This window comes from Pisolithus orientalis, assembly GCF_024613125.1.
Source record: "Pisolithus orientalis strain OTSU chromosome Unknown F5J12scaffold_28, whole genome shotgun sequence".
Classification (NCBI taxonomy): domain Eukaryota; kingdom Fungi; phylum Basidiomycota; class Agaricomycetes; order Boletales; family Pisolithaceae; genus Pisolithus; species Pisolithus orientalis.
In genome coordinates, this window is record NW_026260809.1 from 452,190 (window position 1) to 476,021 (window position 23,832).

The following is a 23,832-nucleotide window of genomic DNA, read 5'->3' on the forward strand; positions in this document are numbered from 1 at the left end:
GTTCTCCCTTGGGCCTGAGCAGTTTGCAGAAGTGACAAAACCAATGGTGATGGTGGTCACAAGATGTTATCCCTGTGCTTCTGAAGCCCTACCTGTGGTACCTCCAAGCATCACAAAGCCTTCAGGTGGTGGTAGATCCCATGGCTCACCATCTAAGTGGATGTCCCACTTGTGTGGTGCATTCACTCACTGTTTGCTGTCTTTTCTTTGACCACACATGACCCCATCATTGTGCTTATGTCATGCTCACACATACCAGGTTTGGAGGAAATTGAGATAAGCTATTGTGCATGCACCCCAGCTTCTATACACCTCATGGGACATGGTCTATTTGCATGTTCCCCAATCTCTCCCACTCTTGCAGTTGATCTTCAAGTGTTGGAGTTCATGAGGAAACTCTTTGTGCAGTTGACCCCCAACACAACTGCATGGTGTGAAGCACTTGAAAGTTTTCTAGATGCCTTGCTGCTGCTAACAATCCCAGCGTAATATCTGCAGCAGAGGATCAAACACAGAGATCATTAAGAGACTATGACTCTGATGGGGAGGGGTTGATGTCAAAAGGTGATGATAACCTATTGTTATCCATTGAAAAGATGGCACTGGAAGAGGAATATTCCATGCAGGAAGCAGATGAGGAGCAATCCACAGAGGATGAGGAATGGTTGCAGGACATTGAAAATGGTTATTTGCCCTCTTCACCAGTGAAATTGCCATTAAAAAGACAGAGATACTAGACTTTGTATATATATATTGAATGTCTATAAATTGGAGAATCACCCCTGCTTTATCTTTGTGATTTTGTGACTGATCATATATCCTTCATTGCCCCTCACAATGTGTCCAGGCTCATTGTTCATACTAATGCAATCAAAATTGAATGCACCACAGTGAGTGAGAAATGGTGCTATTTACCAGTGATACTGAGTGTATATATAGCAAAAAAGAAGCAAAGGATCCAGGAGGGTCTTGATGATGCATATCATGACCACTTGAAGGCCAGGCCCAGCATGACTAACCTAGAATCCTTCAGAAGTGTGGTTGAGTGTGAATTTATCCTTGCTCATGGCCATTCTGATTGATATATGCAGGAGCACCTGAAGGAGGACAACAATGTCAAGCAGATGGTCACTACAAGATCAAAAGCATCATATATCTTTGTCTTACAGATGATGGTCTGTGTTGGGCAGCAGAGTGTGGAAGGAAAGTATATACCATTCAGCTTCCACCATTGGACATTACCTCATTTTGCAGGGAGTTCAAGCACAAATACTGTGTTGATGTCACAGACAAGGAGGGTGGCTTCCTTGCTGGAGTTCTGCAGATCGGTATTGACAAAAGCTCCCTGGAGTTGAAAGCAAAGCTTGGTGAAGAATATGCTTGCCTCATTCAGCATCATCATGCATTTCAGACATCCATTGTCCCTTGCACAGGCAGCCTTACTCCCTACTACATGCCTGTCAACTTGTATCATATCATTCACAATGCCATTCAGATCTTTCACATTGACCACTACAAGCCTAGTTTGACTTGGAGAATCTCCAACATGAGATGGGGAATTGCCACCCTTGACATGGAGAATCCCCATGGCCCATGGAGAATCTCCTCCTCATAGGTCATGAAAAATCCCCCCAATTGACTTGGAGAATCCCCATGGCCAATGGAGAATCCCCACACTTGACATGGAGAATCCCCACCCTTGACAAGGAGAATCTGTTGTGGGCCATGGAGAATCCCCAACATGGCATGGAGAATCCCCACCCTTGACAAGGAGAATCCCCACACTTGACAAGGAGAATCCCCAACATGACATAGACTCAATCCCCAGCAGGACATGGAGTATGCACTTAGAGGATCACCTTCTCTGTCCTTTACACCAACTGTTGATATACCTTGTGGTGTTGTTGGTGTTTGAGCCTCTCAACAGTTCATTCTTTCATAGGACAATACTCTCTGCTTCATGTTCCTTGTCTCCATCCTCTCACACCTGTGTGATTTTCCTGGTGACATAGAGGAGATGGTAGTGTCCCAACTTCTGAACATCACATAGTTTTTCCAATGGTATATTTGTTGACTTCATCATGGGAGTTTGTTGGTGTCCAAAATGTCCTCCATCATCTTGTTAGAGCAGCATGAGGAGCAGGGTGAGCTAAAGCACAGGGTAGGTTAGTTTGAGTGCATAAGGATGAGTGGAGTGTTTGGTCAGGGGGATGTTTCCTGAGAGTCAACACCCAGATGATTCTGATGTCATATGCAGAAGGTGTCATTCTACCTCCCCTTTCCTCTATCATCCACCCTGCCCCTTTCTCCCCCTGTACCACTCACCTGCTGTCTGTTCTCCTCCATCCCCCCTGCCTTTCAAGGAACCCTCCTGATCACCTAGGATTCCAATGCAAGTGCCATAATTGATGGTCTCAAGTTGTGTCACTCTGTAAGAATGGCTTCCAACTTTCCATGGCCTGGGAAAATGAGTCTATTTAGTCTGTGGAAGGCCCAGGTTCACCCTGGCAAGTGGGTCTATTTGGCCTGGGGAAATCCCAGGATCAACCTGGAAAGCAGGTCTATTTAGCCTGGGGAAATCCCAGGATCAACCTGGAAAGGGGATCTATTTAGCCTGGAGAAAGTCCAATTTGGACCCCAGCTACCCTTTCATTTGATGCATAATATATATATATATTATGGAGAAAACATTTTCTCCAACCATATTAAATTGCTGTCCTGGAGAATCTCCAGGAATGCTGGTGGAGAATCCCCAAAAGTTGAGAATTCCCACCAAGATGACACCTATTAGGTTAATACTTATATCAAAATCTCCAGACTTAATAGGTCTCCAAGGGGGGTTGACTGAAGTGAGGGTACAGCTGTCACACTAGTGAGGAGCAGAAAAAGTTAAGCAAGTCTGAGGTTTGTGGTCATGTGAATTGCTCTTAGACACAGGAATGCCCTTGACAACCCACTGTAACATGCAACATGGCTGGTCTGCATAACCAGAGCTCAGCTGTTGTTGAAACAGGCAATGTATCATTCCCTGATACACCCAAATCTGACAAGGATCAGCACACAAGCAAATGCATGAGGACATGATCTCATGCTCCCAGCCCTGAGGCAGAGGCAGAAGATGAAGAACTGGAGTGGAAATGCACTAATGTACTTGACAGTTTGAAGTTCACAGCCAGTGAGAGTGAGTCAGAGGATGAGCTTGAACATGATGATGCCACATTCCAAGTCATGGGTGTTGGTGAGGCTGATCTCTGTGCTCAGTTGGTCAACCTTGCATTAGTGCTGGTGATGACACTCTTGGTGAGACTTGGTTACCTCTGAGAGAAGCAAAGTGTGCTGCCCAATGAAAGCAGTTACTCAGATGCCCTAAGGAATACAAGAAGGGTCCTGATGTCCATCAGCTCTCACAGAAGGCCATGATGTTCATTGAAGTGGTTCACACTTTTTGGCAAAGTGTCTTGACCCTCTTTGTACACCCCCAGTACTGCCTTCTCACCCTAGAGGACTGTTCAGAAGAGGTCTTGGAGTCAGGCCACTTCTACCCCCCCACCCCACACAGCTTTTCTGTCCCAACATCATGAGACAGAGGCATCCCAAGTTCCAAAGAAGAAGACAATGTATTGGTCTCTATGGATCTCAGATCAGCCTTAAACAACAATAACCAACAGGAACTGGAAATGTCCAGAATGGAATTAGGTCATGCAGAGTCAGCCCCTGAAATGCCAACAGATTCTGTTCAGACCTTGATGGAAGCCAAGGTTGCTTCTATTGTTAAAACTGCCCAGGAAGATGCTGCAAGAAGACCTGTGGCTAGGGATCCATTTATAGGAACTTCCCCTAGTGCTGAGATGCCAACCCAGTGGTATGCCCAGACATTTGACATGTCCCCAGAGTACCCCATTGGTGGGAACAGTAAAGGCAAGGACATTGAGGGAATCAAAGGAGGCAGGCACACACTGTCCCTACCCAATGGAAAGGGAGTTCAATATTAATTGCCCTCAAGAAAACAATAGGAGCCATCAGACCCTGCAAAATTGGGTAATTCAAGTGCACAGTGAAGGAAAATTTATTGAGGGAGGTTGGGGAGACAGTAGACACTGAAGGAGTTAGTCCAGAGGGGCTACTATAGCCTGAGCAAATGATGAAGGGACCTCTGAGGAGTTGTGAGGCAGTCTATGGCTCAACCTGAACCTCTTCTCATCTTGGGGTGACTTGTCTATTGTTAAAAAAAACTAACTACATCAAGTACTAGGTAGGGCTGACTAAGCTATTTACTAAATAATGACTGACAACATCATGCTCAACAAAGTGCCCCAATGACATGTCATTTGAAAATGGTTATATCTCAGTGCAATGGCAACCAAATTACATGAACAAGCCCTTGTTGTCAAGGCAACAATTAGTGCTACTTTTGCTCCTGCAGGAGTTTGAACTGATTCCTACTGAATCCTGCATAAATCTTAAATTCTTCCAAAATCACCCAACATTGGGACACCTTTTAGAGTCCAGTGTACATTCCCTACAGTGGGTGCCTCATGCTTAATTTGCAGGTCTACAAAACCAATCATCAAAAGATCATGTTTGCCCTTCCATCTATGACTAAGGGAACTGCTGCCTTGTTTGCTGAAATTACCAAAATGAAAATAATGTCAGTGGACATCTTATCTTTTTCAAGACCTTTGAACAATTTGTCAAAAGGTTGAAAGCCACCATTGAGTCTGGGGATCAGACTGCTCCTGCCATCTTCAGGCTCTCTTCCTGTTCATACATATTGTCACAACCATGTCTAGACCACCCTAGACTGGCTCTACCCTGGTCTTGACCAGCCTCACCCAACCTTGCCCCAGCCCCAGCCTTAACCCTTTGACCCAGAAACATGTTAGCTCATGAGACACTGCAAGGCAGTGCCCAATCAAGTTGTCCACTCAGTTGGTAACAGGCTGGTGTAATACCTGGCCCAGCCACTAGTCCTGCCCTGGTTCCTGGTAATCCTTTGCTCGTGGTCTTGCTTGATAATATTCTTTGTAACATTACTTACCAATCAGTTTACCAACCATTGCTGTACCAGTGCAAACTGGTCCCCAGTGCTACATTACACTTAGGTAACTCTAGTATATAAGCCATAGGATAATCTGTTTAGCCTCAGTCTGAAATCAACTTAGTCTCATCTTAACCTGTTCCCTCTGATTTTGTCTCCTGCCTCCCAACCTGACTATGTCCCATGCAAGGGAATAGTGCTGCACCCTCAGTCACTAAGTCCAACAGTCCAACCCTCTAGTTCCTTGTCTACCTTCTGACCCCTGACCAGACTCCAGACCAGCTTTGGACTGGCGAAGACCCAGACATAACAGTATTTCAGACTCACACTTGTGTAGGTCACTACCCTTCTGTCCAAGTCTCAGCAATACTTTCTCAGCATGCCTACCCAAACCAGAACTCAAGCAGCATGGGCACATGCTACCACCAATCCAGATTCTGCCTCAGTAGTTGGCTTGTGCCATGCCACTGCCCTGGTGTCCTTAGGGACAGCCAGAAGGTTGCCTGGTGAAGTCAACAACTTCAGGGGCTTCTCAGCCCACAAGTCTACCACTCCCACTTCTAATTGACCTCCCACACCCACTAATGATCTGGATGATGAACTGGACCTGGATGAACCAGATGACTTCAATCCTGGTGGTGATGACCCCACCCTGGTGATGATGGTCCTGGTGAACTGGACAATGACAATGATGATCCTGATCCCCTCCCAGAAGATGATGTCAAGCCTGGTGTAACCATGATTGACAACCTCACCAAAGCCATTGAGCTTCCCACATGCAATGCGACAGACCCAAAGAAGCTGCATGCTTTTCTTATCCAGTGTGAACTCAACTTCTGGGACTGGCCCCAGGCCTTTTGAAGTGACCAAGCCAAGGTCACCTTCATGCAGTCATTCCTAAAAGGGATGGCTCTCAAGTGGTTCAAACAAGACCTACTTGGGACTGAAGACCTGGAGGACCAGCCTTACTGGATGGACTCTTGGAAAGAGTTCATCATAGAACTTCAAACCACCTTTGGACCTCATGACCCAGTGGCTGATGCTGAAAGCCAGCTAGACCACCTTCAGATGAAAGACAATCACCAGGTCAACAAGTACATGGTTAAGTTCAACTGGTTGGCCTCCCAGGTCCAGGGATACAGTGATGGCACCCTGCACCACTTCTTCTACACTGGTCTCCCTGACCATGTCAAAGATGAGGTCTGCTGGGTTGGCAAACCAAGAACCTTGCATGAGCTTCACCACCTAGCTCAGGAAATTGACATGTGCTACTGGGAATGCAAAGAGGAGGTTCAGCAGTCCAGTAAGCACCAGGGGTCATCCTCTGGTAACAAGTCAACTCCCAACCCCAGCCACAACAACCAGTCTAAGCCCAGTCAAGAGAAATCCAAGAATGGCAATAACTCCAGAAATGGCAACTCCAGTAGCCAGCCCTTGTCCAAACCTGCCTCAACTGGTCAGACTGGCTCTAACACACCCATGCCAGACTCAAGCAAGTTGGGAAAAGATGGCAAGCTGACACCAGAGGAGTGCAAGTGTCACAGAGATAACAACCTTTGCATGTTCTGTGGGGGCACCACACATTTTGCAGATAAGTGTCCCAAGAAAGCCAGGAAAGCCAAAGAATGCACTGTGGCCACCTCTGAGGCAACACTGGCCTCAACCTTGGGCTCTGCCCCCAATGCAAAAAAATAGGTAGCAGCTCTCAGGACTCCACACAGACTGAGAGATGTGTTGACTCTGGCTGTGCACTCATGGAGGCTTGTCTCAACACATCCACTCTTTCTAATCCTAACTCATTAACTCCCTATGTTTCTGTTGTCAGTCACAATTTTCCCTGGCTCCATACCCTAGTGGACTTTTGTTCCACACATAGTTTCATAGATAAAGAATTTGCCAATCAACCACTGCAAGCATTGTACAGTGTTTTGTGAAAAAACATGTTGAGAAAACTCAAAAAAGAGATACCATTTTATTATCATGTTTTATTTTCTTTACTTGATGTGCCCATAAGCATTTCTTTATGATATTACTGATGTTGTTCAGTTTGAAAATTTTAACTAAATTTCTTAGATTTTCTTTTACAGAATATTCAGGGAAATACACAGTTTATTTCTTCTATTTTGTTTGCATGTGTGCAGAGATAATAACCAATTATTTAAGCATGGGATACTGTAAAGAGTGTAAAATGTATCATTTAACAGAACACTGAGTGATCATGATGGTTGTACTCCTCTAGAATATCCAGGGGATATTATGTTCATTTTCTACAAGAACATGCAGTGAACACTAACATATTCTCAATTAGAATATGCACAAGACATTATGTTCATTTTCTACAAGAACATCCAGCTGCATGCCACCTACCTTGACTACCCAGTCCTACATGCAGTTGCACTAATGGATGTGGAGAAACTACACAACAAATTCTCTCTGCTCTACCCTCAGACCCAGTCACCCAAGTCTGGTTCTCTGATACATCAGATTCCTGGTGGTCAGTTGATGATGCCAGATTCCTCCACCTAGATGGAAGAATCTATGTACTGGACTCAAACAACCTTCATCTTCATGTCAAGAGGTTCAAGCATGACCATCCCTTGTCTGGCCACTTCAGCCAAAATAGAACCCTAGAGTTCATCCAGTGCAAGTACACTTTGCCCAGCCTAAGGACATTCATCAAAGGCTATGTCCAATCCTGTACTATCTGTGCTCAGGCCAAGGTACCCTGGCACTGGCCTTACAGCCTGCTCAAGCAACTACTGGTGCCAGAGAAGCCATGAAATTCCATATTGATGGATTCCATCAAGCAACTCCTGGCCTCAACTGGCTTTACCACCATCCTCATCATGGTTGACCAGCTTTCAAAGCAAGCCATCTTCATACCTACTCACAATACCATCACAGCCCCTGATCTCATCAAGCTCTTCCTGATGCATGTATTCTCCAAGCATGGTGTACTGGCCCATGTAACCTCAGACTAGGGTTCAGAGTTCATATCCCACTTCTTCCAGTCACTTGGTAAGGCTCTAGACATGCATCTACACTTCACCTCTAGGTATCACCCAGAGGGGGATGGTCAGACAGAGCACACCAACCAGACCCTCAAACAGTATCTCTGGGTCTACTGCAATTATCAACAGGACAACTGGACTGAGCTACTACCATTGGCTGAATCTGCCTACAACAATGCACCTAGTGCTACAACCAGGGTATCACCCTTCTTCACTAATAATGGTTATCACCCTAATATCTTGGTCTTCCCTGAGCATGACCTCACTTCCAACCAGGCTTGTGATTATGCAGTTGACTTAGATTCACTGCACCAGTACCTTAGTGAAGCAATGGCTCTCACCCAGCAATGCTATCAAGGACCAGCAGATGCTAAGTGCATGCTGGCCCCAGACTTCAAAGTGGGCAACAGTGTCTATGTAAATGCCAAGTATTTCTGGTTGACCTGGCCCTCCAAGAAACTGAGTGAAAAGAACCTCAGGCTGTACCCCATAATAGCCAAGGCTGGTTCTCACTTGTTCATCCTGCATCTACCAGACTCCATGCATGCTGTACACCCAGTCCTCCACATATCCCAACTTGAACCAGCCATCCCAAACACAATACCCAACCAGACTCAACTGCCACCCCCACCAGTAGATGTCAACAGCAGCTTAGAACATGAAGTAGCAGAGATACTTGATTCAAAAGTCAACCAGCACAGGAAGTGTTGGTTGCAGTACCTGGTCCAGTGGACCAGTTCATGAGGGAACTGATGAAGAAACTACCTGGGTACTAGCAACAGAATTAGACAATGCCTCAGAACTTGTTCAAGAGTACCATGACCAGTACCTGGACCTAGTCCCTTCAAGAAATAATCAAGAACTGGTCTCAAGTTTTTTCTCCTTATCATTCTCACTTATCTCATAGTTACCATGCCTTGTCTCCTTACTTTTTCTTTTATCTGTTTTCTTTCCTACCTTAGAAACTAGAAATGGGCAGTGACATTCACAGGTACATATACACAGGAAACAGTCTACTCTACACATACACTACCTTAGGCCTGGGACCCTTCAGAACTAGCACTAGTCTAGTCACCTGACTGAGACTAGGACCAGCCTTCTCTTCCTCCCTCAGCCCCTCCAGCTCCTCTTTGAGCCCCTCAGTGTCCTTGTCCTCCTCATTAGTCATAAACCAGTCCAAGGGCACATCTTGCATGAGGAACTCAAAACACTCCTCATATGTAGGTCTCATATGACCAGGCAAACCAGTAGAAGTTCCATGAAACTTCTTTTGCACCATCACAAGACCAGCCACATTGTTGGCAACTGTGAAGTCTGGTTTGTCACCAGTCCAAAGCCAGTCCAGAGTCCAGTTGGGGATCAGAGGGGGCACAATGTACTAGAGTGTTGGACTAATTGGACTTAGCAACTGAAGGGCAGCACTATTCCCTTGCATGGGCTGTAGTCCAGTCAAGAGGCAGAGACAGAGGAGACCAGGTTAGATGAGACTAGATTGATTTCAGACTAAGGCTAAACAATTCTTCCTATGGCTTAAATACTAATGGTAAACAAAGTGTAACATAGCACTGGTACAGTGGTGATTGGTAAACTGATTGGTAAGTACAATGTTACAAAGAATATTTTCAAGCAAAGTAAGAACAAAGGTTTACTGGGAACCAGGGCAGGACTAGTGACAGGCTGTGTATTGTACCAGTTGGGCCTCAACTGAGTGAACAACTCAATTGGGCACTGCCTTGCAGTGCCTCATGAGCTAACACATTTCTGGGTTGAAGTGTCAGGGCCAGTGTCACACACCAAAGGTATTGTGGAAATGGTTACAAGCTGACTCTGCATAACTTGTCAACAAGTTGCACACCATGCAATGGAGATGAAGACTAAAACCCTCATGTGTAGAATGACTGCTGGATGTTAGCAGTCATCCTTCACACAACAATGAGTCATCAGTGCTAAAGAGAAAAGAGGAAGTGAGTTAAGTGTGCATCAAAAGCTTTTAGTGCCTGTGTATGGCATTCCAGTCAGTGTCATATTTCCACCATTTCCAAAGATATTGACTCTGTTCTCACACTTGCTTAAAGTGCTCAGCCACATGATTCTGCCTTCTGAATTTGGAGAGGATCCTCACACCCTATGCATTTCTACAGCACTCCATCCATCAGACACTCATTTCACTAAGTCCATCAGAAATGGCCACCTCTTTGTTGATCATCTTGCTTGTCTCCTATGCCAGAGACAGTGGCTATGTAGATCTGCCAGGCATTCCCACCAGCTTCCATCCTGAAGCCCCCTGGTTCATCCCATCATTGTCAGCCCCATCTCATCCCATGCAGCTTGGTCAGCATGTTCTCCTTGTCAGTATGACTTCCAGAAGGACATTATTTGGTTGCCTCAGGTCTGTCACATGGTTAGAAAGGTCTCATGTGGTCATTTTGGTCTCCCCACTTGATGAAGCATATGGATTGTTCCTCCCTGCTCCCTGCAACATCCTTATTCCAATCTTGTCCATACTCTCCCCACATTGGACAGCTACAGTATAATCTACTGTTCACTGCCCTCCCTGATCACATCCATGATGAGTATGACATCCATCTTGCCTTCTTGTCATGACCATGTGTTCATCCTAAGTCCTCACTCACTCCACACCAACTCTGCCTGCCCCCTGACATTTATGAGTCATCTCTGCTCTGACTGCTGTCAGACTTGTACTGCTCTCCTACTGGACTGTGCAGACCATTCTCTGAGGAGTCATGTGACTACCCTTTGGACTTCTCCCTGGCAGTGCACAGTCAGGTACTCCACAGCATGTGCACTGCATGGTCCAGCACCTGGACTGTTCCTTTTTTGGATGCCCAATGTTACCTGTTCATATGTCCTCCATCTACCCTTCATTCATTGTCTAGGAAGTTTTACTTGAAATTTTATGAGTCTCTCTATGTCAGTTCCAATCCCAGTTACTGTACCTCTGTAGTAGTATAAAAGCATGTATTGTACTCTGATGTTCTTCAGTACAAATATCAACTTAGTTCCTACTCCCTCTGTCTCTGTCCTCTGCCTGTTGGAGTTACCTCCAACTATCCATCTGTACTCTCCCTCTGAAATATGAGGGCTGAGATCATGCAAGGGGGTAGCATGCAAGCTAAACCTGACACCCTCACTCTGCTCCACCTTTGTATTGGCAGACTTCATTCCTGCCAACACTCTACCAGTCAGAGTCCTGCTCTCCTGTGTCAGACTTGCTTCCAAACCTCTCCCCAGACCTTGTCTAGCATCAGAGTTGGTCGGAGTAGGCCTGGACTTGACACTTCTTACTGCAAGGTTCAGCAGAAGACATCCCCCCTTCTCCTCCTCCATCAGAGCTCTGTTCATGAAGCTTTTGTTAACTTCGCTGAGAGGATGAACAGGTGGGAGATGCAATCACCTATGCTCCCATTGCCCCACAGACCCCCAATGTCCAAACCCTTTGATGCTTGACTCATGCCCTTCAATTCTGGAATTAATACTTCCCTATCTGGTGTCATGACCATACCTCAACCCCAGCTGGACTCAGCCTTGCAAATCCCCTATCCCCAGATGGTCTAGCACAGTGAACACTGCTTTGCAGTGCATGTCACTTCAGTTGAGCTTGGCCCAGTCTTGTCCCCAGTCTGCCCTCTCCCAGTCTCTGGTCACCTTAGTCATACCTTACTAATACTAGTCTTATCAATTGTCTTAGCAATCTTTGTGAGACCAGCATTACTGGTCTCCATACTATGGCTACTTCTAGTATATAAACTCTTAGATACTCAGCCTGTAGTCTCCAGTCTGAAATCAATAAAGTTCTATCTGCAACTCTCATCTTGGCCTCAGACTTGGACTGTGACCCACACAAGGGAATAGTGCTGCATCATCAGTTGCTAAGTCCAATCAGTCCACTTTCTGTACCTCTGCCCCTTCCCCTTATCCTGACCCCTAAGCCTCATGCCCACTTTGGTCTCCAGTCCAGTTTCAACCTGGACATCATGAACTTGACAGTATTTCAGACTCACCGCTTGTGTGGGTCTAACACACCATGGCAACAAAGACTTGCTTTCAACCTCCCTGTGGCCACTCTGCCACCAACCCTGATTCTGCCTCAGCCAGTGGCACTCACCATGAGGCAGCACTAGCTGCCTTGGGTACCACTAGGCACTCTCCCAACCCCATTAGCCCTTTCAGGGGCTGTTCAGCCTGAACCTCCAATACCCCCACCCCAAGTTGTCCCATTGCCCCCATTCCTGATAATGATCCTGGGGATGGTGGGCCAGGCTATGATGACAACAATCCTGATGATGATGACCCTCGCAACAGCCCCAGTGATGATGGGCCTGGTGATGATAATCCAGATGAGAATGATCTGGAGGATGAACTGGACTTCCCAGACCCAGACACCAAACCTGCAGTTGTGGTCTTCAACAGCCTTGCAAAGGCCATCAAGCTACTGGCCTGCAACACCCACACTAGCCCTGAGTCCTCAAGCAGGACCAAGTTGCATGAGCCCAATACCTACACCTTTGATGGTACAAACCCCAAGAAGCTTCACACCTTCTTCATCCAGTGCAAGCTTAATTTTCAAGACCAACTGTGCCAAAGTCATCTTTGCATGATCCTACCTTAAAGGCATGGCCCTAGAGTGGTTTGAACCAGACTTGCTCAGGGCTGAGGACCCCAATGACTGGCCTCTCTGGATGGACTCCTGGAGTTGCAGACCACCTTTGGCCCTCACAACCCAGTCACTGATGCCAAGAGTCAGCTCAACCATCTACATATGAAAGACAATCAATGCATTAATAAGCATGTAGTCAACTTCAACTGGCTTGCTTTGCAAGTCTGGGGCTACAGAGATGGCACACTGTGTCATCATTTCTATGCCAGACTCCCAGACTGGATCAAGGATGAGGTCTGTTGGGTTGGAAAACCCCAGACTCTTCATGAACTCTGACACCTAGTGCAGGAGATAGATGCACAGTATTGGGAATGCAAGGAAGAAATCCAATGAGCCAACAAACACCAAGGCTCCCCCTCATCCAGTAACAAGACCAGCAGTTCCAGCAACAACAACCAGTCCAAGACCACTGTGGGGAGCAGGTATCTGCTACCTAGTATGGGGTTGTGGGCTCCAGCCTAGGGATAGGTAATCTGAAGGGGTGAGTTTGACCCAAGGGGAGTTGCTCTAGCAGTAGGGGGGTGATAGGAATGAATGCAACCAAGTCATGCAAGTTGCTTAACCTGAAAACAGAAAGCACAGTGGATTAGGGAGTGCACAGGCCTTGAGCCTGCCTAGAAATCTGTCAGAATTATGCCTGTGACTCAGCACTAGGCAGGGGAAACAGTAGGGGTTGTGTTGATGTCATTACTCTGCTCACTCTCTCTGTCTCTAACTTGGGCTTCACAGTTGTTAATTTTCCTGTCAATGAGGACAGGTATATGTGTAGCTACATGGAGGTATGTAACTATGAACTAAGTGATGTCAAAAATCAAAAGAGTGACAGGAAACGATGGAAATTAACTGAGATTGACATAATGCTGGCAATGAGGCCAGTGTAGTATGGCAATCAAAAGAGCAACTAAAATAAAGAAAGCACAAGGAAGCACAAGTGGTCTGAAGGGAAGCAAACAAGAGTACAGTGAGAGTGACAGAAATTCACTTACATAACTGATAGTGTGGACCTGAAGAGCACAAGTGAGTGCAGGTGCCCTGAAAGCAGCTGCAAGTGTCAGAACCTCATCATGTTTGCAAAGGGGAGTGTCTAGAGGTCATGTGACAACAGGGGAAGTGGTGAGACTGAACATGGCAGAGTACTAGGCAACCTGGAGCCCAGAGTGTGTTGAAGATGCCTGAGAGGGGTTGCATTTACATCACTTTTGTTGCAAACCCTATAGCTGCTTAGTAGACCTCCAATTGATGCTATACATACACTCCTAGTGTAGGGAAATCCCTCTCCCCACACCACTCAAGAGAAAGTCAAGACCAGCAGCAATAACAACTCTGCATCCCCCCCCAAGGTGGCTTCATCAAAACCAGGCAGTGATAACAGCAATTCATCCAAGCCCAAGCCTAGCAAACTCAGCAAGGATGGAAAGCTCACCCCAGAGGAATGCAAGCATTGCATGGACAGGAACCTCTGCATGTTCTGTGGAGGGTCCAGTCATTTCACTGATAAATTCCCCAAGAAAGCCAGTAAGGCCAAGGCTCACACTGTGGCCACCACCAAGGCTGCACCAGCCTTGGGCTCAGGTTCTACCCCTGAGACAAAAAAATAGGTAGCAGCTCCCAGGACTCTGCACAAACCAGGAGCTGAGTTGACTCCAGTTGTGCAAACTTGGAGGCAAGACTCAACATGTCTGCTCTTTCCAGTCTGAACTCTTTGACCCCATATTTCACATTAGAAAACCCAGAATTACCTTGGCTTCATACTTTAGTGGACTCTGGTTCCACTCATTGTTTTATAGATAATCAATTTGTTAATCAACACTCATTTACCCTGTACTCAGTCTCCCCAATCCAACTCTGGCTCTTCAATGGAACATCCACTTTTACCATAACTCAAGCAGTAGATGTCAATATCTGCTTTGCATCCAGCAATGTCACCCCAGTAACCCTGTTTTTAGCCCCGTTGGATTCTGAGTGTAAGATAGTCCTTGGACATGACTGGCTCACCCACTACAATCCATTGATTGATTGGGTACTGAGCAGTCTAACATTCTGGACTCCTGCACAAGGAATGCCAACCCTGTTGACACCCCCTGTAAGCCCAGTTTCCACTGGCCTTCCTGACTCTGGTCCTAGTGACCAACCCAGCCCTGTGCCATCTGTACTGGTCTCCAACTCCCTGGCTCACATCCCCCTGAAGGCCCCTCTCATCTCCCTAATCAATGCAGCCACTTTTGTGTGCACCTGCAAACTTGAAGGGTCTGTCCAATTCCAACTTCAGCTCCACCCCTCAGACTTAGCCCAAGCCCAATTGGCCTCAGCATCATCTTCCCTGGCCCTACCCAATGTTCCTGAGGAGTACCATGATTTTGCTGATGTCTTCAGTAAAGCCAAGGCCTCAGCACTCCCACCTCACCAGGAGTATAAGCTGAAAATAGAGCTTGAAGAAGGAACAACTCCACCATTAGGTACCATCTATTTGCTATCCCCAGTTGAGCTCCAAGCTCTCTAGACTTTCATCAATGAGAATCTCACTACTGGATTCATTCACCTGACTTCCTCCCCCTATGCTGTGCCAGTCCTCTTCATCAAGAAGAAGGATGACTCCCTCCAGCTTTGTGTAGACTTCTGTGGCCTCAACAAAATCACTAAGAAAGACCAATACCCACTCCTGCTCATCTCCAACCTCTTGGACTCACCAAGCCAAGCCAAAATCTATACCAAGATTGACCTCCAGCATGCCTACCATCTCATCTGGATTGCCCCAGGTGATGAATGGAAGACTGCCTTCTGGACTCAGTATGGGTCCTGTGAGTGGTTAGTGATGCCCTTTGGCCTCACCAATGCCCCAGCTGCCTTCCAAATGCTGTGTGAATACCATCTTTGTGGACATGTTGGATGTTTGTGTGGTTGTCTACCTAGATGACATTCTAATCTACTCTGGAGATAGGGAGTCCCATAAACAGTGTGTCTGAGAAGTGCTTTGCCAGCTTCAGCTTCATGGCCTTTATGCAAAGCTGGAGAAATGTGAGTTCCACTCAGACTTGGTGGAATACCTTGGTTTCCATCTTTCCCCTGCTGGCCTCACAATGTCAAAGGAAAAGGCCCAGACCATCTGTGATTGGCCTGAGCCTTGCAAGGTCAAGGACATACAATCTTTCCTCAGCTTCACTAATTTCTACTGCCAGTTTATTTTCAACTACTTGGACATTGTCATACCACTGACCCAGCTTACCTGCAAGGGTGCTCCTTGGAACTTCTCCAAGGAATGCCACTGGTCATTCAACAACCTCAAGGCTGCCTTCATGACCATGCTGGTCTTAACTCATATCATCCCTGGGGTCCCCATCACCATCAAGACCAATGCTTTGGACTATGCCATTGCTGGCATCCTCTCCATCACCTGCAGTGATGGCCAGATACATCTGGTAGCCATCTACTCCCAGACTCTGACTGCCCTGGAGTTAAACTATGATACTCATGATAAGGAATTGCTTGCTATTTTTGAAGCATTCTGGACCTGGTGCCATTACCTTGAGGGCTTGGCCTCACCAGTCAATGTTGTCACAGACCACAAGAACCTAGAGTACTTTTCTACCTCTAAAGTACTCACTTGCCACCAAGCTTGCTGGTCAGAATTCCTATCCCAGTTTAATATGATCATTAGATTCAGGCCTGGCAAGCTTGGGGCTAAGCCTGACACCCTGACTAGACAATGGGACATCTACCCCAAAGAGAGGGATAGCGGCTATGCCTGAGTGAACCTGCAAAACCTGAGACTGGTCTTCACCCAGGAGCAACTAGCAGTCTCTCTCCATGCAACATATCTAGAGTACCCAGGTCTTACAAGCAGTTGCACTAATGGACATACACACTGCTGGATGACCTGGTCTCACAAATCTGCCTGTCCAACATGTCTGATCCCTGGTTGTCAGTAGATGACACCAGTTTCCTTTGGCTTGATGGAAGGATCTATGTGCTGGACTCAAACAACCTTCACCTTAGGGTCTTGCAGCTTGAGCATGACCACCCCCTGTCTGGCCACTTCAGCCAGAACCACACACTAGAACTCATACAGCATGAGTACACCTGGCCCAGCCTCAGAACTTCTGTTAAAGACTATGTCCAGTCTTGCACAGCCTGCACTTGGGCCAAGGTTCCCCACCACCAGCCTTGCAGCCTCCTCAAGCAACTCCCAGTGCCAGAGAAGCTGTGGAATTCAATATCAATGGTCTTCATCAAGCAGCTGCTGGCCTCATCCAGCTTCACAGCCATCCTTGTAGTGGTTGACCAGCTGTCCAAGCAGGCCATCTTCATCCCCACCCATGACACCATCACAGCCCCAGAACTTGCCAAACTTTTCCTACTCCATGTCTTTTTGAAGCATGGAGTGCTGGCCCACATAACCTCAGGCTAAGGCTCAGAGTTTGTGTCTCATTTCTTCTGGTCACTCAGTAAGGCCTTAGATATGTGCTTACACTTCACCTTGGGCTACCACCCCAAGGGCAATGGCCAGACCAAGCAAACTAATCAGACACTGGAACAGTATCTCTGAGTCTACTGTAACTATCAACAGGACAACTGGGCTGACCTCTTACCTTTGGCCAACCTCACCTGCAACAATGCCCCTAGCACCACTACTGGTGTCTCTCCATTCTTCACTAATAAGGGCTACCACCCCCAACATCTCAGTATACCCAGAGTGTGATCTCACCTCTGCTTGGGCTCATAACTATGCAGTTGACTTAGACTCACTGCACCAATACCTACATGAAGAAATGACCCCTGCCCAACAATAATACCAAGGCCCAGCCAATGCTAAATGCATGCCAGCTCCAGACTTCAAGGTTGGTGACCAAGTATATGTCAACACCAAGTACAGTGGCTCAAAAAATTGACCACATGTTTGTATGTCTTACATTAGTTATGACTAAATGCAATAACCCCTAACCCTAGCCCTAAACCATGAGTGTATGAAATAGGGTACTTACTCTTGGCTTTCTATTGGTCCATGAACCAAGTGATTTGGATAGGAATTGATAGATTAGCAGCCATTTGAAAATGACATGTCGTGCAGACAGTTTTTTGACTTTAAGTTTTGATTACATAGTCTTGAGTTTAACAAAGTTTAAAATGCTGTGAGGTGCTTACTAATGCTTACATGGTATATTACATGGTCTATTTGATGATTTGTCATAATACAAACAATGCCAAACAATGAATTGGGACCATCAAGGCTCCCTCTTCTACCCCAACTCATGATACCATCCTCCTGGTCCATCTGGGCCATTTTCTCAGAGTAATCCCCATAAATATTGGTGCCCACTACAGTAATGTCATCAGGGTATATGTCCAACACAATCAAACCCTTAAAAAATCTGCTTTCAGTCATCCCTGTGCTGTTTCCCCCACCCATACCTGATATGTTCTGCACCTAATCAGTACTGAGAATGCTGAAAAAGCCATGATGGTTAATCTGGCACTGTAAAACATGACCAACAATCCAATCACCTCTTATCTGGTGGGTTTCCACCTCAAGGGTGCTGGGTTAAGGGCTAGGGTGAGCTGAAAACCTTCATTACAGTCCAGGTGCCCTGGGGGGGATAGTCCACTGAACTGCTAGGAAGGAGACTCCATCAATCCATCCAGGCCTGGGTATTACCTATGGTCTTATATGACCAAATCACCCATTCCCAGTCATCCACTGTCAACTGAGAGCAGTCTAGCCATGCTTCCCATGCCACCTGAAGTGCACAGGAATGTTTTGTCTCACCCCAGCATGGAAACTAATTGTACTGTGGTGAAAATGTACTGGTTAAAAGGTGTTTTGTTTGTTCATCATTTTCTGATGTGCCAGATTGACCTCCATGGCATTTCCAGCTGTCTCAGTACTGATTAGGTGCAGAACATATCAGGTATGGGTGGGGGAAACAGCACAGGGATGACTGAAAGCAGATTTTTTAAGGGTTTGATTGTGTTGGACATATACCCTGATGACATTACTGTAGTGGGCACCAATATTTATGGGGATTACTCTGAGAAAATGGCCCAGATGGACCAGGAGGATGGTATCATGAGTTGGGGTAGAAGAGGGAGCCTTGATGGTCCCAATTCATTGTTTGGCATTGTTTGTATTATGACAAATCATCAAATAGACCATGTAATATACCATGTAAGCATTAGTAAGCACCTCACAGCATTTTAAACTTTGTTAAACTCAAGACTATGTAATCAAAACTTAAAGTCAAAAAACTGTCTGCACGACATGTCATTTTCAAATGGCTGCTAATCTATCAATTCCTATCCAAATCACTTGGTTCATGGACCAATAGAAAGCCAAGAGTAAGTACCCTATTTCATACACTCATGGTTTAGGGCTAGGGTTAGGGGTTATTGCATTTAGTCATAACTAATGTAAGACATACAAACATGTGGTCAGTTTTTTGAGCCACTGTACTTCTGGTCAACCTGGCCTTCCAAGAAGCTCTCAGAGAAGAACCTTGGACTGTATCCAGTCATAGCTCAGGCCAGTATCCCACTTATTCACACTGTGCCTGCCAGACTCAATGCATGCAGTACATCTGGTCTGTCACATTTCCCAGCTCAAGCCAGCCATCCCTAATACCATCCCAAACCAGACTAATCCACCACCCCAACCAGTCAAAGTTGATAGAGAACTAGAGTTTGAGGTAGCTGAAATTCTTGACTCCAAGGTTGACTGGCATTGCTGGTGTTGGCTTCAATACTTAGTCTGGTGGTCTGGCTATGAGGGGACTGATGAAGAAACTACTTGGGTACTAGCTACAGAGCTGGATAACACATCTGAACTCATACAAGAGTTTCACTCCCACTATCCCAGTAAACCCAGCCCATACCAGTGAGGACTGGCTTCAACCAGCCTGAGCTTTCTCTTTATTTCTCTACCAGTGTCTAGTTTCTCCTGATCTCTTACTTACCTTGTTTTCCTCTTCTTGTTTCTCTCATTTTACTGTATAAGACCAGACACCAGACACCAGACACATGACATTTGCAGGGAAGGTAACAAAGGCACTACACTGTAAGGACTACTTGGCCATGTCCTTGCCCCCCCCCTCAGCCTCCTCACCCTTGCCATCAGCTTCCAGCCATTCAGCCTCCTTGTGCAGTTCTTCAGGGTTGAGCTCAGATGAACCCAAGTCCAACAGGGAGACCAGCATCCCATACCCATATGATTCATCCAGAATCACTTTGAGGGCATCAGCAATCTGGCCTGAGTTGGTGACCATGGCCTCATGTAGGTTGTAGAGGCAGGCCAAGTTGTTGGCTATCATCCCCACAGTGTTGATCAGTCACTTGAGCCTCTCTTCTAAGCCTGAGGGGTACCCTGCACCAGCCTTCCTCACCCCACTCTCACTGGCCTCAGGCTTGTTGATGTCCAGCACCTCAACTGACTTTGATTTAGCCCACTTCTTCTTGCTGGGCCTGGCCTCAGGTGCCTCCTCATCCACCTTCCTCTTCTTCCCCTTGTTGGTCTTCCCAACAGTCTTGGGGCTGACCTTGGCATCCTTCCCATCACTGGGCCACTGGCATTTTCCCTTGGACAGGTTGCAGCAGATGCAGGCGACCTGTTTCTTGTTGCCATCCATGAGGAACTCACAAATGACTTTGGCCTGCAAGCAGTGAGTACAGCTAAAAAGGAGGTTAAAAGGAACACATGCCAGGTCAAAAAGATACTCACCCAGGGTCCATTACCACCCTCTTTACCTCACCCCTGGCCTCACTACTACTGGCCCCAGTGCTGGCCTCATCACCCTTGTTGGCCTTGGCCTTGCATTTCCAGTTGGCCTCCCTGTCCTCCTCAGCCTTATGCTTTCCTCCTCAGCCCTGCACCTCTCCTCTTTGGCCTCATGCTTTACCCTCTCAGCCTCAATACACTCCCTCTCCACTCTCTCAGCCTCCAGCCACACCTGCTCTTCCTGCTGGGCTTGTTCAGCTGCCTTTTGCCTCTTCCTTTCTTTTGCCTTGGCCCTCATTGTCTCCTCTTTGTTGTCAGTATCATATTTGATGACATCATCTGACACCTGGGTCCAGTTGATAGGGACCCAGCCTTCATCACTGTCAGTCATGATGGTCAGTCTGAAGTTGGACATGATGAACAAGATGTGAAAGAAAGACACAAAGGGCTTAGCAGGCCACAAGTACCAGTTTTTTCAAACTCAGCCAGGTTTCAGACTCAGCCCACCACCCTCACAGGGGTCTCATGGGTTTGACCCCTAAGAGGGGGATACTGTCATGACCATACCTTGACCCTGGCCAGACTTCAGCCTTGCATTCATCCAGTCCAGCCTTGGCCTCACCAATCCCCTATCCCCAGATGGTCTAGCACAGTGAACACTGCTTTGCAGTGCATGTCACTTCAGTTGAGCTCTGCCCAGTCTTGTCCCCAGTCTCCAGTCTGAAATAAATAAAGTATGAGGAGAATGCTGTGGCCAGGCCCAGCAAACAGAAGCAGGTGAAGACAAGCACAAAGCTGACCAAGGTTTTGGACCTCAATGAACCTGAAGGCCAGCAGGAGTAGGTGGAGGGAGGCCAGTGCTGAGCACTACTCAGGTTTAGAGGAGAAACTCAAGCAACTGATTGAGGCCACAGGGCTGACTGCCAACAACCTGGCCAGCCTATTCAAACTTCACAAGACCACTGTTGAGAACTTGGGCCAGATCACTGATGCCCTTGAGTCAATACTTGACAAATCCTATGGCTTTGGGGTGGCAGTCACCCCTTCAGATTTGGGCTCATCCAAGCTTGACTTGGATGAGTTGCACAAGGAAGTGGAGTGGCTACAGGCCAAGGGTGAGGAAGAGGAAGCCAAGGGGGAAGATGAAAACATGGCTGAAGCTGAGTAGTTGTCATAACATAGTGGTCTTGTTTTGTTTTTTGCCAAAGCCAGCAGTCCAGTCTCAGTCTTGCACAGTAAAGTGAGAAGAACAAGAAAGAAGGCAAACAAGGTAAGTAAGAGGTCAAAGGAAACTAGATACTGGTAGAGAACAGGAAGAAAACCAAGGCTGGTTGAGACTGGTCCTCATTGGTACAGGCCAGGTTTACTGGGGTAGTGGGAGTGGAACTCTTGAATGAGTTTGGAAGCATTGTCTAGCTCAGCAGCAAGTACCCAAGTAGTTTCTTTATCAGTCCCCTAGTAGCCAGTCCAATGGACTAAGTATTGAAGCCAACACCAATGACACTGGTCAACCTTGGAGTTTGTCATGACCATGTCCAGACCACCCTAGACTGGCTCTACACTGGTCTTGACCAGTCTCACCCAACCCTTGCCCTGGTCCCCCAGCCATAATCCTTCAACCCAGAAATGTGTTAGCTCATGAGGCACTGCTAGGTAGTGCCCAATTGAGTTGTTCGCTCAGTTAGTACTGGGCTGGTGTAATACCTGGCCCAGCCACTAGTCCTGCCCTGGTTCCTGGTAATTCTTTGTTCATAGTCTTGCTTGATAATATTCTTTGTAACACTACTTACCAATCTGTTTACAAATCATTGCTGTACTGGTGCAGACCAGTCTCAGGTGCTATGTTACACTTAGGTTACTTCTAGTATTTAAGCCATAGGATAATCTGTTTTAGCCTCAGTCTGAAATCAACTTAGTCTTGTCATAATCTGGTCCCATCTTTTCTCTGTCTCCTACCTCTCGACCAGACCACAGCCCACACAAGGGAATAGCATGGCACCTTCAGTTGCCAAGTCCAACAGTCCAACCCCTGTAGTATCTCATAGTTATCCTCTGACCCCTGACTGGACTCCAGACCAGCTTTGGACCAGTAAAGACCCAGACTTAACAGAGTTGAGGATTTTGGCCACCTTGAACTCTAGTTCACTGTTGACTTTGACTGGTGGGGGTGGTGGCTGAGTCCAGTTCAGGATGGTATTAAGGATGGCCAGCTTGAGTTGGGACACATGGAAGACTGAGTGTACTGCATGCATTGAGTCCAGCAGGTGCAGTGTGAAAGAGTGGGTACCAGCCTGAGCTATGACCAGGTATGGTCCAAGGTTTTTCTCCAAAAGCTTCTTGGAAGGCCAAGTTGACCAGAAGTACCTAGCCTTGACATATACCTGGTCACCAACCTTGAAGTCCAGGGCTGGCATATGTTTGGCATTGGCTGGGCCTTGGTATCATTGTTGGGTGAGGGTCATCTCCTCATGTAGGTATTGGTGCAGTGAGTCTAAGTCAACTGCATAATCATGAGCCCAAGTGGAGGTGAGGTCATGCTCTGGGTATACCAAGATGTTGGGGTGGCAGCCCTTATTAGCAAAGAATGGTGAAACACTGGTAGTAATGCTAGGGGTATTGTTGTAAGCAAACTCAGCCAAAGGTACACAGCAAGCATTTTACAACTTTCTTTGCACAGTCATGGGAAAAAAAAATTCTTTTAAAAGATACTCTATTTTATCACATGCTCTCTGCTTGAACAAGTGGAAATAATCTTATGTATTGGCTTTTCTGACAGAAAACATGGCACAGTAGATTTCCAATGTTTTGCTGGTGAAAAAAAATTACTATGACCCACCACCAAAAACCAAAAACAATCATCAAAAAAAATATTAGTGCTGTTTTCTGCATGTTATGTAATTGATTAATCAAATGTTGTACCATGAAATAATTTAAACACACTGGTCATTAGTGTCATGACCATGACATCAACATAAGCCCCTAACACCTACTCTGCCCTCTTCTGACATGTTCCTGCACTTCTTTGCCCTCTTCCGATGCATTCCTGCATTCCTGCACTCCTCCAACCTTCCTAACACATCTCCACACCTCTCCAAGGTCCCCTGTCCATGTTCTGACCAACTCCACTCAACTCTGCCCTCAGGCTGGTCATGTGGAGGCCAGACCTTCATCTGTGCCTCCTCTAAGGTCTTGGTTGGCCCAGTGGGCTGTCAGACTTGCAGCCCTGCATTCCAGATAGAGTTCTGCCCTCATGTCAGTTTTTCTCCATTCTTCCACTCCTTTGGTATTTACCCTCTCTCCCTCATTGTAGTAGTTTCCTTGTCTCAGTTAAGGTCCCCAGTGTCCCTACCCTCTATCCCTTGTGTCAGAGGGACTGTTAACCTGTTATACACTTATTGATTTG

General features: G+C 46.6%; 2 protein-coding genes across 2 annotated transcripts; both read left to right on the forward strand.

Annotated features, from left to right (window-relative positions):
• Nucleotides 1-285: 285 nt before the first annotated feature.
• On the forward strand, nucleotides 286-459 carry F5J12DRAFT_703879 (uncharacterized protein; the record flags this gene model as incomplete). Its single annotated transcript, XM_051740544.1, has 1 exon — nucleotides 286-459. A coding segment is annotated over one exon (174 nt), but the record flags the coding sequence as incomplete, so codon positions are not given.
• A 793-nt stretch (nucleotides 460-1,252) lies between these two features.
• F5J12DRAFT_700119 (uncharacterized protein) lies at nucleotides 1,253-1,525 on the forward strand (the record flags this gene model as incomplete). Its single annotated transcript, XM_051740490.1, has 1 exon — nucleotides 1,253-1,525. A coding segment is annotated over one exon (273 nt), but the record flags the coding sequence as incomplete, so codon positions are not given.
• Between the last annotated feature and the right edge of the window lie 22,307 nt (nucleotides 1,526-23,832).